This window comes from Urocampus carinirostris, chromosome 19 (assembly GCF_059441175.1).
Source record: "Urocampus carinirostris isolate Australia breed hairy pipefish chromosome 19, RoL_Ucar_1.0, whole genome shotgun sequence".
In the NCBI taxonomy this organism is placed as follows: Eukaryota; Metazoa; Chordata; class Actinopteri; order Syngnathiformes; family Syngnathidae; genus Urocampus; species Urocampus carinirostris.
Window position 1 is genome coordinate 8,776,805 of NC_142367.1, and position 16,812 is coordinate 8,793,616.

General features: G+C 41.5%; 1 protein-coding gene across 4 annotated transcripts in view; it reads left to right on the plus strand.

Annotated features, from left to right (window-relative positions):
• Window positions 1-16,812, plus strand: part of arhgap44b (Rho GTPase activating protein 44b) — a 44,153-nt gene that overhangs the window by 17,902 nt on the left and 9,439 nt on the right. For 3 of the 4 annotated variants that reach the window (XM_088323040.1, XM_088323042.1, XM_088323043.1), the window contains exons 2-18: window positions 1,354-1,393; window positions 1,462-1,581; window positions 4,971-5,047; window positions 5,122-5,233; window positions 5,438-5,514; window positions 10,242-10,359; window positions 10,446-10,514; window positions 10,576-10,657; window positions 12,058-12,185; window positions 12,257-12,368; window positions 13,367-13,448; window positions 13,527-13,607; window positions 14,208-14,321; window positions 14,395-14,486; window positions 14,556-14,730; window positions 16,054-16,071; window positions 16,293-16,466. In XM_088323040.1, coding sequence (XP_088179166.1) covers window positions 1,354-1,393; window positions 1,462-1,581; window positions 4,971-5,047; window positions 5,122-5,233; window positions 5,438-5,514; window positions 10,242-10,359; window positions 10,446-10,514; window positions 10,576-10,657; window positions 12,058-12,185; window positions 12,257-12,368; window positions 13,367-13,448; window positions 13,527-13,607; window positions 14,208-14,321; window positions 14,395-14,486; window positions 14,556-14,730; window positions 16,054-16,071; window positions 16,293-16,466 — 1,671 coding nt within the window. The remainder of the gene's footprint in view (window positions 1-1,353; window positions 1,394-1,461; window positions 1,582-4,970; window positions 5,048-5,121; window positions 5,234-5,437; window positions 5,515-10,241; window positions 10,360-10,445; window positions 10,515-10,575; window positions 10,658-12,057; window positions 12,186-12,256; window positions 12,369-13,366; window positions 13,449-13,526; window positions 13,608-14,207; window positions 14,322-14,394; window positions 14,487-14,555; window positions 14,731-16,053; window positions 16,072-16,292; window positions 16,467-16,812) is intronic. The other variant, XM_088323041.1, reaches the window with a different exon arrangement.

Genomic DNA, 16,812 nt, shown 5'->3' on the forward strand with positions numbered 1-16,812 from the left:
TTATTGTATCATAGAGCTGCAGTGTGGTGCAAACTTTTGGCAAGGAAGAAGTATTTTTCTGCCATCTATTTAAATTTTTTAAAATGTCTTTCTCGAGTAAAATAATTCAATAATGTGTAAATACAGTTAAATTGTACTCTTAAAGGGACAGAGTGTGATATTAAGTGCCCCCTAGTGGTACAAAAACTTTCATTCAGAAAAGAAAAAAACAACATTAAATTGAATACCAGGCAAAAATACCCAAACTATCACACCGATGTTAATTAGTAATTATTTTACATAGTGGAATCCATACCTAAGGTCGCCGCCATGTTTGTCTGCCAACTTGCTGCTATGCTATGCCCTTGGCACTGTCTTGCGTTCGCATTAGACAATAGTGTTTAAATATTACACATAGTGTTGCTTTAGGTTATATCTGTAGTGAAATACACAAACTAATACTAGCTTATCTAAAATGGCAGATCCTTTTTTATTCATTCATTAAAATTATATATATAATATTTAATATATATATAATATATATAATATATATAATATATATATATATATATATATATATATATATATATATATATATATATATATATATTTACTCAGATAATACAAATATACTTAAAATAAGGAATACGTTCTTCTGTCCCATTTAAGGAGAATAACAAGTCGAAAACTTTAAACTCTGAAGAATAACGCTTTAATCAAGAATAATTTAAAACATGAACTATGATAATGAAAAAAATGCTTAAAACAAGCAACACTGTCCTATTTAATGAAGAGTTAATGATAAAATGAGAACAATAACCCTTTAAACAAGTAAAATATGGATTTTCTTTATTCCATTTTAGGATTGTTTTACCAAGATAATAATAACAACAAAGAACACCCTGATCGAGCAAAATGTAGATTATGTTTGCATTTGAATGATTTATTGGTAATAAAAATAGTGCTTGAAATAGAAATGTGTCTCTTTCGTTCTATCTAGGGAAATTAAAAAACAATTAAATATAAACAATAACCATTTATATAACCATAATGAATATCATTTTAATTTTTTTTTGACAAAAGCACATCTAGAAAAGTAAAAACAATGTCTCAAAATATCAAGATGAGCTATTTTGCATCCGAATTTTTTACATTTTGATGATTTTCTGTGATTCAATGAACAAGCAGTGAGGGACTTCCCATAATACTTTGCAATGACTCATCCGCTCCCCTCAATATTTATTTCAAATGCAGTAAAGTGCAGTCTGCCTTGAATGTAATGTGTGTGTGTGTTTTCCAGTTGCTATGGCAACTATATCCCTTCCAAGTTGCGCCTGACTCACATCGTGTTTTTTCTCTCTTTTTTTACGACAGGGCCGAGAAGACCGAAGTGTTGAGCGAAGACCTGTTGCAGGTGCATCAAGCAGGAACAATGAGGTAAACAATGCCCGATTTGAGTTTGATGAGCAATTTTCATGGCAGGCTGAGAAGCGGCTGGAGCTGCTCAAGCAGGTTGCGCACGGCACCCACAAGAAGTTGGCGGCATGTCTGCAGGCTCAGCAGAACCTGGAGCCGGACAAGAAGTCTGTTAGGTCACCCACGGTGAGAAAATTTACAGAGCTTAGTGAAAGTACTGGCCCTCCAAGAACTTTTTCTTACAGTTCCACATTTCAGGCTTCAAACTTAAGGCTAAAAACTCAGAATATTTTCTAAGACTTAACAACATGTGAGACACAATCATGAAGTGGAACCAAATGATTCCAATATTTTATATTTGTTGGTTTGGATCCCTTAACCACTAGGGTGGTAGAGGCACCATTTTCGTGTGGTGTGTCCTGGGTGAGTACAGCCTGGTGCCGCCCATCCCACTCCTGGCCAACATATGATTCCACCCAGTCTCCAACTGATGACGTTTTGCGTGTTAGGCAAATGCGCTATTTACAACAACAAAACTGAAAAGTGGGTATTGCAAACACAATTAGCACCCCATTCTCTCAGCTCAGCTTACTGACCCCAGAAATTCCATGATGACTGATTGATCCGATGCCGACCTTAATGACTAACAAAGACAGAGTAAACCTGTGTGGCATTAGTTCGCAGTTAATATCAAAATGGAGAGAGCATAAAACCACTGCAAATCTCCCAAGACCTGGCTATTCCCTCTAAATGTTTGTTACAAACAAGGAGAAAACTAATCAGAGAAGCAACCAAGAAGCCCTTGATCACATTGGATGACCTGCAAGAATTTACTGATGAGGTGGGACAACTCTTAGTTGCACTCTACATAAATCTGCCCTTTATGGAAAAGTGGCACAAAGAAAGCCTTTTTTCTTGCACGTGCAAGAAGCCATTGGAGACACAAATAAAACTTGCAACAAGGTGTTTTGGTCAGGTGAGTCCAAAATTAACATTTTGGGGCTGAATGCTAAGCATAACACTGCACATAACCTTGAAAACACCATCACCACTGTCAAACATGGTGGTAGAAGCATCATGCTCTGGGGTTGATTTTCTTTAGTAGGGAAAGGGAAGATTGTTAGAGTTGATGAGAAGATAGATGGTGTTAAATACAGGGCAATTCTGGCAGAAAATCTGATGGGGGCGCAAGTTCACTTTTGAAGCCTGAAATATGACGATATGTCAAAAAGTTCTTGGAGGGCCAAGACTTTTGCAAGGTACTGTACGAATATTCACTCATTGATGGATCATGGTAGACATTTTGCGGCGCTCTTTCAAATTTTTGGCAAATTATTGTTTTTTAGGTGCGCCTCTTGATCCAGAAAATACAATACATTTTTTAATGTCAGATCATTTCAAATATCGTTTATTGTGTAATACTATCATCAATCAATCAATAATCAGTCTCTTTGCATTTGGGAGCTGCAAGTGCAGTTAAAAAAAAATCGTATTGTTGAAAGTTTGGCATCATTACCTAATTAAATCTGCAATCCTTCTTTAGGTACCGGTAAGTATGTAGTGTTTTCTTAATTTGTTAGAAACATATTTTTTAAAAGCTTACCATGCAAAATCAGAAAGCGTAGCTGTTACTAAGATATCCATCCATCCATTATCTGCACCACTTATCCTCAGTAGGGTCGCGGGGGTGCTGGAGCCCATCCCAGCTATCCTCGGGCAGTGAGCAGGGAACAACCTGAACTGGTTGCCAGCAGGGCACAGGGGAAGACAACTCACTCTCTCATTCACACCTAGGGACAATTTGGACCAGCCAATTAACCTGACATGCATGTTTTTGGAATGTGGAAGAAAACCGGAGTGCCCGGAAGAAACCCACGCTGGCACGGGGAGAACATGCAAACTCCACACAGGAGGTTTGATATCATGACCTCAGAACTGTGCCGCACACGTGCTAACCACTGCGCCGCCGTGCTGCCCACTATTGAGATATACTTTTACTATTTTATTTGCAAAAACAAGGTCAAAATATTCATTAATAAAAATGTTGTCAAATTAGAAAAACAACGATAAGCTAAATTGTCTAAAAAAAGAGCAATATGGCCTTGTGTGGAAGCTGTGTCACATCCAGAACAAAGGGTAGACCAAATTGTGTAACGTTTCTCACAAGCTACAACGGGTCAGGTGCAATCGACATTTCGTTCTGTGTACATTGTTACACAGAATGACAATACAAGGAAATTATTATTATTATTATTATTATTAAGTTCATTGAGAGGAAGGGCAGCGCCCGCGATCCCGTGCTCGCTGGACACGGGAAGCAGGCCGCTCACAGAATTGGAACGTGTTCCGAATGCGGAAGTGGATCTCCCGAAGCGGGAGATCGTGGTTTTGAAGACGGAAAAAACAGGTCAATAGCCGTGACAGTAGAGCAAAAACATAGTCGCGATCAAAAACGGGTCGTAAGCCGGGACAAAAGAGCAAACGTGGTCGGGGTCAAAAAACACGTCGTAGCCGGAGACAAACGGAGAAAATCAGGAACGGACGGGTAAAAAAACGGGTGCAAAAAGCGGGACCGATGGGAGTCAGAGTCAAAGTGCTTGCCTTGTAGAAACAGAGGTTCGCTGACGGACTGACAACAGGCGAGTAAAAGGACTGGGCTTAAAAAGGACGAGGAACCAATCAGGTAGCCCGCAGCGGCTGGCACCAAACGAGCAGGCACAGGTGATACTAATCAGTCATCATGACAGGCTGTCCGTTCGACTTCCCATTTGATAAAAATAAATTCTTAACATTAAACAAAATTTCGGAACATTTACTAGATACAAATGTTTTTTTAGATTTTAGAAAAGAACAAAATCTTTAAAAAATGATCTCCCATGGACGAAGTATATTTTATTTTTTCTGTAAACTAAATAAGATTAACAAGATTATCCGCCAAGCTCTTATTGGTGATAGGAATGAGTGAAGAGGTGTTGTGAGAGGATAGTAGGATGTTTAGACGCGTTCTAAGGGATGGGCAGGGCACCTGTATGATGCGGCAGTGGTAAACCAGTGAAAGCTGTCGGGCCCTGCTGTTGAACAAAAGAGTGTGTTGTGTCACCCTGACCCGAGTGACACGGCCGCTTTCTCGTGTCCCGTCTCATCTGGAGGGACGAAAGCATGACCAACTTGGGTGCCGAGGTGCTTAACTTGTTTGGGTGTTTGGGCATTTGGGTTGGCCATGGTACAAACATTTTTGTGTGTGTTTTTTGCTACTTTTTGCCTTTTAAAATTGTCTTGGTTTTTGTTTGTGTTTGTCAGAACAAGTCCACGGGCCACTTAGGTTCTCTAAATGGAGACCACTTTGGTGACCCCTGATTTAGATTATTTGAAAGAATATTTTTTGAATTTGGTTGAAAAAAATGTGTAGACTAAATCCAAAAGAAGTATATAAATAAATCTGCCATTTAAAAAAAAATATATTATCAGTTAATTTATTGGCAGTTTTTGTTACGATTGCTTTTCACGGCGATGACAAGAAAAGTAAAGCGGCAATAAGACAAGGCAAAAGTCACATGTTTTGCGTTTTCATGTAGAAGAAGCTTCCTCTGGCCACACTGGCGCAATGTATGCTGGAGGGGGCACTGATGCTCGGGGACGAGACCATGCTCGGGTTTGTGCACTCCACACACAAATCCAGAACGGGTTTCGATGGGCCGCTTCTAATCGTCCGTCTCGACCCCGCAGGAAGATGCTGAAGCTCTGTGGCGAGACGCAGGACAAACTGTCCCAGGAGCTCGTCCTGTTGGAGGTCACCATGGAGAGGGACGTGATGGATCCACTCTACGACCTTGCCGAGGTACGCCATCGAAAAACGAAGGAAACTTCTGCTTCCTTGGCGGAGGTCTCACATGTGACCTTGACTTTGCCACGCTAGCTGAAAAAGACACCTGCATGCCTGTAAATCGATCTGCATGAGAACAGAGGACATGAGTGCATTCGCCCTTGTGTAAGTGTGAGAACAGAAAAAAGTCAACTCTGATTATACGCCCCTCCTCCCCAGGTGGAAATCCCAAACATCCAGAAACAAAGGAAACATTTAGCCAAGCTGGTTCTGGATATGGACTCTGCTCGAACACGGTCAGTATCCTTTTCATAGGGAGAAATACACCGGCATACACACCAACTTTTTGAGAACCAATAGCGGTAGATGCAGCAGATGGCACACTCTAATGGTGCTGATTATCATCTCATCTCATCTCATTAGCTGCACCGCTTATCCTTAGTAGGGTCGCCGGGGTGCTGGAGCCCATCCCAGCAATCATCGGGCAGTGGGCAGGGGACACCCTGAACTGGTTGCCAGCCAATCGCAGGGCACACAGGGACAGACAACTCGCACGCTCATTCACACTTAGGGACAATTTGGACCGGCCAATGAAATGCATGTCTTTGGAATGTGGGAGGAAACCAGAGTGCCCGGAGGAAACCCACGCAAGCACGGGGAGAACATACAAACTCCGCACAGGAAGTCCGGTAGCTGGATTTGAACCCACACAGGAGGTTCCCAAGACCTTAGAACTGTGCCGCACACGCGCTAACCACTGCGCCGCCGTGCTGCCTGCTGATTATCATGTTTGATGATTTTGCCCCTCATTCGCCGAATTCCTCAAGTGTGCGGGGAACAGAGGAAAATGGCACCCTGCCCTATTCCATGACGCATGCGGTCTAGATAAAAAAAACGCAAATTTGACAACATTTCATAAGCCCTTCTAAAGGAAAAAATACATGATTTTTTGTCAACATTACTCATATTATACATAATAGGAGAAAAATGGGGGTTGATAGATAGATAGATAGATAGATAGATACTTTGTTCATCCCCGAAGGGAAATTCACATTTCCAGCAGCATCCCTGAGCTGAGAACAATCGAGAACAATCGAAAATAACACGGGAGCTGCTGGAGTGGCTGCCATTCGTGACGGCGCCGGAAGAAAAGATTCAATTTGAATCATGTACAAACAAACAATTGAATCATGTACAAACAAACAAAATCTTCATGTTTCAATAAGTGGAGTGTTAATAAAATGGGGGGAAAATAATTTCTGATACTGATATAACCAGGTAAAACTAATTTTAAGTTACCTGTCCAAATGAATGTTGTGCCATCTCACCTTTCCCACTCTCTCTCCTCTCACCTTAGCATCAGACTTTACCCAAGACCTACTGAATGATTGCATAAAGACTTTGAAAAAAGGCAAATCGACCAGGAAGGACGGGCTCAACCTCGGATTTTATCAGACTTTTTGGGATATTTTAGCACCAGATCTGATTACTGTCTTTAACGAATTTTCCAGTCGAGACAACATGCCAGACAGTTTCAGAATAGGGATAATTACTGTATTGCACAAAAAAGGAGACAAAACTGACTTAAAAAACTGGCTACCCATAACGCTTTTAAATGTGGACTGTAAAATCTTCAGCAAGCCTTTGGCCACACGAATGTCTGTAGTCTTGTGAGACTTGGTTGATCCGGACCAAACCTGTGCCATCGTGGGAAGGAAGATCAGCGACAGTCTCATGCTGATCCGTGACACCATTTGTTATGCGAGAGACAGAAACATGCGACTAGCGGTCCTAAACCTAGACTTTGAGAAAGCCTTTGATCGAGTCTCGCACCGATACCTCTTCAGGGTAATGCCAAAATGTGGTTTTCCCCAAAAATACATCAAGTGGGTGGGACTGCTATACCGAGACATCTACGGCAAATGAATGATTAACGGGAATTTATCGAAAGCAATCGAGATCAACTGCAGTGTACGTCAAGGTTGCCCTATGTCTCCCCTTCTCTATGTTCTTTGCATTAAACCTTTGGCACAAATGTTGAGAAAAGATAGATTGATGGTACTACATTCAATATTGACAACATACTCATGATATTTCAACAGCTTCACTCACAAATCAAGTCCTCAATTTATGCATCTGAATTGAATGGTAGTGGAAGTTACCGGTCAAAAATGCTTCTCTTCTCTTTCTGTATTATCAGAGTCATTGCCATATTGAGTTTCCTATAATCCTCAAGGAACGATGATAAGTAAATACAATTTGGTCTGTGACCACAGCAACCTCCAACAACAACAGCACGGATACCAAGTCTGTGTTGCAATCTGGCACTATTTTCCACCCTATGGTTGTCCTGGCGCTGTCATTTTTAAAAATAGGGCTTACATTTTACGTGAATCAGTCCTCATTCACACTTCTCTTTGGCGTAGTAGTAAATATGGGCTTGCTTTCATAATCGGTAGTCTCCGTCTTGAATGGTCACATGATCCGAAAACATGGCTGAAAAAGGCTTTGAGTGTGAAGGCCTTCGGCGACATTGGCGTTCTGCAGCCAAAGGCTTTGACACCAAATGTCCCACGTGGTTGGCCTCAGGCCTGTGTCGGGCGTAAGCCTGTGCCTTAAATTCTGGTGCGGCTTGTACAAAGATCAAATAAAGTTTCTTAAAGATTCTTAAATTTGAGGATGTGTATTTTAATCAGGTGCACTTTGTAAACCAGAATTCAAATAAGAATATAGAGGAAATATGGATATTATTATTTGGGACGGCATTGGCTCAGGAGTCCTTGTCTTGGGATCAAGAGATTGCAGGTTTGATTCCCGGCTCCTCCTTGTTATATGTCAAAGTGTCCTTGGGCAAGACACTAAATCCCTATTGCCCCTGATAGAAGGTAGTTGCCTTGCATAGCTGATGCTAATTAGTGTGAAGCACATTGTAAAGCGCTTTGGGAGGTCTTCATTGACTTGAAAAGCGCTATATAAATGCACACCCTTTATCTTATTTTAAGTGTAATTTTGAAAGATTAAGGAAGGAAGGTCATAATACACATATATATATATATATATATATATATATATATATATATATATATATATATATATATATATATATATATATACTGGACTGTCTCAAAAAATTAGAATATTGTGATAAAGTTCTTTATTTTCTGTAATGCAATTAAAAAAACAAAAATGTCATACATTCTGGATTCATTACACATCAACTGAACTATTTCAAGCCTTTTATTATTTTAATATTGCTGAATTTGGCCTACAGCTTAAGAAAACTCAAAAATCCTATCTCAAAATATTAGAATACTTCCTCAGACCAAGTAAAAAAAAAAATTATAATAGCAAAACTAAATCAAACATTTGAAAATGTCCATTGATGCACTCAGTACTTGGTTGGGAATCCTTTTGCACGGATTACTGCATCAATCCGGCGTGGCATGGAGGCAATCAGCCTGTGGCATTGCTGAGGTGTTATTGATGCCCAGGATGCTTCGATAGCGGCCTTCAGCTCATTTGCATTTGCAGGTCTGGTGTCTTTCATCTTCTTCTTAACTATACCCCACAAATTCTCGATGGGGTTCAGGTCAGGGGAATTAGCAGGCCAATCAAGGACAGTGATGCCATGGTCAGTGCACCAGTTACTGGTGGTTTTGGCACTGTGGGCAGGTGCCAGATCATGCTGGAAAATGAAATCCTCATCTCCATAGAGCTTTTCAGCAGATGGAAGCATGTAGTGCTCTAAAATCTCTTGGTACACAGTTGCATTTACTCTGGACTTGATAAAACACAGTGGACCAACACCAGCAGCTGACATGGCTCCCCAAACCATTGCTGACTGTGGGAACTTCACACTGGATTTCAAGCAACTTGGATTTTGCTCCTCTCCAGCCTTTCTCCAGACTCTGGCGCCTTGACTTCCAAATGAAATGCAAAACTTGCTTTCGTCTGAAAAGAGGACTTGGGACCACTCTGCAACTGTCCAGTGCTTCTTCTCCATAGCCCAAGTCAGACGCTTCTTCCGTTGTCTTGAGTTCAGAAGTGGCTTGACCATGGGAATACGGCTATTGTAGCCCATTTCCCGGACACGTCTGTGAACTGTGGCTTTTGATACCTGGACTCCAGCTTCAGCCCACTGTCTTTGAAGCTCCCCCAAATTCTGGAAGCGGCTCTTCTTCACAATTTTGTTAAGGCTGCGGTCATCTCTCTTGGTTGTGCAGCGTTTCCGGCCACATTTTTCCCTTCCAACAGACTTTTTGTGGATATGCTTTGAAACTGCACTCTGTGAACAGCCTGCTCTTTGAGAAATTTCTTTTTGTGTCTTACCCTCCTGATGGAGGGTATCAATGATGGTCCTCTGGACAGCAGTCGGATCAGCAGTCTTCCCCATACTTGTGATTTAGTTTACTGAACCAAGCTGAGTGTTTTTAAGGCTCAGGAAACCTCGCAAGGTTTTTCAAGTTAATTAGATGATTCAGGTGATTAGTTGAATAGCCTACTTGTATACTTTTTCATGATATTCTAATATTTTGAGATAGGATTTTTGAGTTTTCTTAAGCTGTAGGCCAAATTCAGCAATATTAAAATAATAAAAGGCTTGAAATAATTCAGTTGATGTGTAATGAATCCAGAATGTATGACATTTTTGTTTTTTTAATTGCATTACAGAAAATAAAGAACTTTATCACAATATTCTAATTTTCTGAGACAGTCCAGTATATATATATATTTGCACTAAGCAATATCATGTGCCTCTTTACTTTGCAGAATGTGATTAATTGTAGGTAGGATAATTTTGCTCATTTCAATTCTTATTTTTCTACTTCCTAGAAAATCAAGTGAAAAAAACATGTTAGAGTTAATATATGAATAAACTGCTGAGCAAGAAATGCAGCAAATAAAGTAACAAAAAAATGTTTTTCCTTATTTAACTCAATTTCCCCTCATCACCTGTAGCTCCATGTTGTAAAAATTCCAGTTTCAAAAATGAAGAGGAAAAATAATTTGATGATGCTGGCAGGTACTATCAGTCCAGCAAGTCGTCCGGCTTGTCCAGCAACCTGCAGCCCAGCGGCGCCAAGGCCGACCACTTGAGGGAGGAGATGGAGGAGGCCGCCAATCGCATGGAGATTTGCCGGGTCGGGATTTCACCTTCACCTCTCTTTTTTTTCAATAATATTTTTTAATCTGTACATCTCACTTTGGTTTTGTCCGTCACCACCAGGACCAGCTGTCGGCCGACATGTACGGCTCTATGGCCAAAGAACTCGACTATGCAAGCTATTTCCAGACGGTACGTACTCAAAAGCCCACACGCGGATGAGTAAACGCTGATGTGTCCCTTGTGCCGCCAGCTGATTGAAGTCCAGGCCGACTACCACAGGAAGTCGTTGGAGCTGCTGCAGAACATTTTGCCTCAGATTAAAGCTCATCAGGGTAAGCCGGAGACAACGAAATAACACAATCACTTGTCATATACAGTAAGTCAGAGTCTGGTAAACTTTTTGAGCGGAGGGCTGCATTGGTTTTAAAAATTTTGCAGAAGATTGTTTTTCATCCATAGATACAGTTTTGAATCCGATACCTCGGCAATCCATGAGGAACAAAGTCAAGTTGTGTTTGATTGAACAGCCCCTGATCACAAAAAGTCTGAATCAAAGCAAACTAATATACTGTATCCCTACTTTAAAGCGCTACGTACAATAATATGCATTGAAAATGAAATTAGGCTAGCTTAGTCAAGTCAAGTCATATTTACTTGTATAGCCCTTAATCACAATATGTCTAAAAGGGGTGTGGTGGGTGGTTCCCTAAACCACTAGGGTTGTAGGGGCACCATTTCCTGGGGTGTGTCTTGGGCAAGTACACCCTGGTGGTGCCCATGGTCCCTGGGTGGATACCTTAACCACTAGGGTCATATGGGCACCATTTCTTGTAGTGTGTCTTGAAAGGTAAAGCCTGTTGGCGCCCATGGTGGGTGGGTGGATCCTTAACCACTAGGGTCGTTGGGGCACCATTTCTTGGGGTGTTTCTTGGGCAAGTACACCCTGGTGGCGCCCATGGTCCCTGGGTGGATCCCTTAACAACTAAGGTCGTATGGGCACCATTTCCTGTGGTGTGTCTTTCCTGGGTGCGCCCTTGTGGGTGGTTGGATCCCTTAACTGTTAGGGTTTGGGGGACACCATTTCCTGGGTGTGTCTTGGGCAAGTACACCCTGGTGGGGCCCATGATTGGTGGGTGGATACCTTAACCACTAGGGTCATATGGGCACCATTTCCTGTGGTGTGTCTTACCTGGTGGCGCCCATGGTGGGTGTGTGGATCCCTTAACCACTAGGCTTGCTTGGGCACCATTTTCTGGGGTGTGTCTTGGGCAAGTATACCCTGGTGGCGCCTATGGTCCGTGGGTGGCTCTCTTAACAACTAGTGTCATATGGGCCCCATTTCCTCTGGTGTTTCTTGCCTGGTGGCGCCCATGGTGGGTGGTTGGATCCCTTAACTGCTAGGATTTGGGGGGCACCATTTCCTGGGGTGTGTCTTGAGCAAGTACAGCCTGGTGGTGCCCATCCCTCTCCAGGCCAACAAATGACCACAAAGAATTGTTTCTTTGCATGAAATTTGATAAGTATCTTGCTAAAAAGAAAGAAGATAAAAAAATAGCAAGTCCATTTGAAAGTTAGATAGATAGATACTTTGTTCATCCCCGAAGGGAAATTCACATTTCCAGCAGCATCCCTGAGCTGAGAACAATCGAGAACAATCGAGTTGACCTAAAAACAAATGATTTTGCACTAAAGTATCATGAATTTCGAACCTTTTTTTCTTTGTGTTTATCAGAGTCTTGGGCAGAGAAGCCTTGCTACGGGAAGCCCCTGGAAGAGCATTTGGAGCTGAGTGGGAGAGAGATAGCGTTCCCCATCGAGGCCTGCGTCACCATGCTACTGGATTGTGGCATGCAAGAAGAGGTCATAAATGATTTCTATCACAATTCTACGTGATTTACAATCAGCTCATTTACTCCTTGACTTTCTTTCAGGGTTTGTTCCGAGTGGCTCCGTCCGCCTCCAAGCTGAAGAAGCTGAAAGCGTCTTTGGACTGCGGCGTTCTGGACGTCCAGGAGTATTCTGCCGACCCGCACGCCATCGCAGGTCGGCTTATTTCTTGAATGTATTTGAAATAAGTCGCTTAAAGGAAAACCAAGGCGGTTATTTGGACCTTGCACGTTAATTCGGGTATTTTTTTACTCATCATCCAATATGCTAGGTTATAAGAATTCATAATCCTCAACATATTGAAAAAAAAATATGGGCTGACGGGGAAAAGCAGACGCTTATTTGGATCCTGTCCTATCAAGTTTTTATATGACTACAATCAAGAAAAAGAATAATAATAACTGAGTGTTAGAAAAATAAATGAATCACGTTACATCTGTATTTTTAGATAAATAAACTCTTATTAGTTTAACCTCAACTTACAAATACAAAAAAAAAATTACGTAGCTAAATATAAAACTGTGGACAAATTCATAAATCATATTTTTTTATTTGATTCAACACCACGTTGCTCTGGGGATTTTACTGGGCATGTTTGTTCAAGATTTTGTTCCAAGGAATGGAAAAACAACCAAAAGAACAATCTAATAAAAATAGAAATTATGCAATCTAAGTTAAAAGGTAGGACCAGTTTTATTTCTTGACACATGCTTGAAATATTTTGTACTTTTTCTTTTGTCTCAACGTGTTTGAGGCTTTCCCAGGCTATGTTTTTGCATGTTTGTGGACTTGAGACTTTTTCTTACGATCTGGTCACTGATCTTTATGCAGGAAAGCAGAAAACAATGCTAATAAAATATATTTCATAACACAACCCAAATAGAACGCAAAAAAAACAACAAAATGCCCAAATAATAATCCGTCTGACATTTTAACAGTCAATATAAAGGGTAGGAAAGTGTTGTTAGATGGGATGCGGGTGTGCACAGTTTCGCCACTCCCCCCCCGATTGGAGTCTGGGGGAAGGTGGCATGCCAAATTTTGACATTTGCTGGGCCATAAATTGCTTAATTATTTTGCAGTTTTTATTTCACAATAGTAGGCTAATCTCTATTTTATCTTGAATATTTTGTCCACACAATTGTGCCGATTAGGAGCTTTGAAATCCTACCTCCGAGAGCTCCCCGAGCCCTTGATGACCTTCGAGCTCTACAACGATTGGATCCAGGCCTCAAAGTATGGAAATTTCTTCCATCTCAACAAACCAGGCGAAGTTCTTTTTGCCAATTTTCATTTTGTTCCGACTTCCTGCAGCATTCCAGACCAAGACAAGAGGCTGCAAGCTCTTCGCAGCGCTTGTGACAAACTGCCGCGGGCCAGCAATGACAATTTCAGGTTGTGCAGATTTTGCCTTCGTTCATATTTTTCCTCCAATCTGATTTGAGCATTGGTGTTGCTGAGAAGATTCAAACTATCAGTTATGTTCGCCTATGTAACCTTGAGTATAGTCATAATGGCTTTTTACATTTACCCATCAAAGTTCAAATTCACAATAGTGTCACAGTTTTCCTGTTCTTTGATTGTTTAATTGGAGCTGAATTTCGATTAGCATCATCGTAGATAAATAGATAAATTACAAATGGCCCTATATTTTTCGCTAGTCCCTAGCACAATATGCCACTTGAGTTTCCTCAAACGTTGTGCAGCTCAATCATCTTTTTTCTTCTCATGTGCGGTCCCTTTTCAAGGTTTCTTCATTTTCCTCATGTTGAAGTTTTTGAGTTTTTCCTTGCCCTCGTGTAGATTTTAGTTCAGGGGACGGTGTAATAATAGTCTGTGATTTTCAATAATCTGTAGACTGTGCAGCCCTTTGAGACTCCTTGTGATTAAGGGTTATACAAATGAACATGACTTGACTTGACTTTTCTTGGGAATGAAGGAAAAAGAAAATGGAGTACATTTTGCAAGTGCACACCTTGATCGTGTCTTTTGCAGATATCTAATCAAGTTCCTGTACAAACTGACGGAATACCAGGATGTGAACAAGATGACGCCTGGGAACATTGCCATTGTGCTGGGGCCCAATCTCTTGTGGACACACAGCGACGGGTAAGAACCTTTAGAGAAAAAAAAATCCAATTTATTTTGTTTACTGAAGTGGTAAGTTTTGCGTCTTCCTCAGCAACATCACGGAGATGATGACCACAGTGTCCCTGCAGATCGTCGGCATCATCGAGCCCATCATCCAACACGCCGACTGGTTCTTCCCTGGAGGTGAGCCTGGACAGGACCTTTGGCGTCGATAGCAGTCATTGGCAATGAGTAACTACATCTTTCCGCTAGAAATGGAGTTCAACGTGACGGGCAATTATGGCAGTCCTGTGCACAGCAACCACAATGCCAATTTGATGCCGTCGCCTGACGTGGAGCAGGCGGAGCGCCGGCACAACGAACAGAGCCGCCGACCGCTGAGCGTGGCCACCGACAACATGATGCTGGAGTTCTACAAAAAAGATGGGTGGGTGGCAACATTTTCGTGCTCTTTTGGTAACCCCGTTCGGTACTGACCACGAAACTGGACCGAACCAATGAAAAATGAAAGCACCTTCAGTTGTGCACCCTGCTCAAATAATTTGGGTCCAAAATAATGAGGCCATTTTGGGCTCATACGTTTTATTTTGATGTTTCTTTAATGCAACCCTCTCTTTTACTGTAGTTTTACTTATATATGATATAAAGTAGATAGCTAACAGAGGTTTATTTCAAGCAGGGGTGTCCAACTCAATTTAACTCGGGCGCCACACGATAGAACAAAAATTCTCTCGGGGGCCGGACTAGTAGATTAGAGAGAAGAAGAGAAAAAGAGGGACATAAAAAGAGAGAGAGAGGGAGAAAGAGAGAGAGAGAGAGAGAATGTGAGAAACAAAAAAAATAAAAAGAGAAATAGAGAAAGAGAGAAAAATAAATCCAAAAAGAAAGAGAAAGAGAGCAAAAGAAGGTAAAAAGACACAGAGAGAAAAAGACAAAGAGATACAAATAAAGAAAAAGAGAGACAGAGAGAGAGAAAGCGACCCATTTTTGGGGGTTACATTCAGGATTTCAAATTTTGATTATTTACCTGAAACAGTTGGGTCAGATTTTATCCACCTACAAAGCAACACAAAAGAAGATTCATGAATCCACATTTTTGTGTTGCATTTGCATATGGATTACAGTAATCCCTTGCTGTAACGTGGTTTACTTATCGCTACTTTGCAGATTTTCATTATACATTCTGTTCTGCATTCTGTTTGGCTAAACAGAGGAGGAGACTTTCTAATGCCAACAAAATTGCCCCATTCCACCCGCTAAACTTGCTCTGTAGCTGCATGCGTCCCTTTGGCGCTCCATAGTGACTGCCTGGCGCTTCTTAAAAATGCTTGATAAAGGAAAAATATATGGTTTCTGTAAAACAGAACCTGAAGGTAAAAGTAGTTTTCCATCCACGTCCACATAATCGCCGTAATGTGGATCGAGTCCTTAATCGAAGTTTTGAAACAAAGCAGCAAGATTATTTTCAATTTTTTCATTTGACAGTACAAAGGTTATTTGTAAAAAAAAGTACGCTACTTTCATTTGTTAAACAAATACTAGAGCATTTAAATTTGGTTTGTTCTTGAGTAATAAATAAATACATAAAGTTTTCTAGTTGGCGGGTTTTGAATATCACAGGATGATTTTGAAACGTAACCCCCGCAAAAAACAAGGGATTACTGTATTATCACAGAAAAAATTTGGATGGATCAAATTGATGACCTGATGGCTAATGTTCTGCTCCTTTCTTTGTATTTGAACCATGCAGCATCAGGAAGATTCAGAGGTAGCGTACTAATAATTTACCAATCATTTTGTTTTCTTTTGATGCGTTCGAGTCTGCCAGACAAAGCGGCTTTGTCAAGTGTGTTGGATTGCGTCCTGTGATAAATCCGTCCCACAGTCCAAACAAGACACAAAACGTACAACACAGGAAGAGGATCACATGACCCCGCCCCCTCACCTCACCAACACAGTTATTGTCTGTACATGTGTGTCCCGCTGCAGTATGGGCGTCAAAGTGATGGACACTTCTTGGGTGTCCCGCAGGGGCTCACCCACCGGGCTGAAAAACTCGCCCACGGACGAGCTCCCCCCCAAACAGCTGGGAGATCCCTTGGGGGCCCCCCCAACAGGGGCCCCCTCCCAAACCCCTCCTCCCACTAGCAGCGAGCGAGCCAGGTAAGGCCCCTGCAACCCCTGCCCCAAGTCCCAACAGCAGACCTTAGAACAGTGGTGCCTCCTCAACCCCTTTCAAAGATCTTCCTTTAACTTTATGATCCCCCCACTCCTTAGATGCTGATTATTTTTTTCAGGCCTCTGTTGCCCCCTTCACTCCATCATCTTATACAATTTACATTCTGGAAAATCGGTTATATCATAATTTATTTTAGGCTACACTCGTTGGTGCGAAAAAGCATCACCAAAGGTGGCAAAGTGGAGGCCACATGCGGCCCCCTCTGTAGGTTATACCTCCCTGATTCGTGCTAAAACCTGTACTAATGATTGTAAAAAGTACTTACGATTG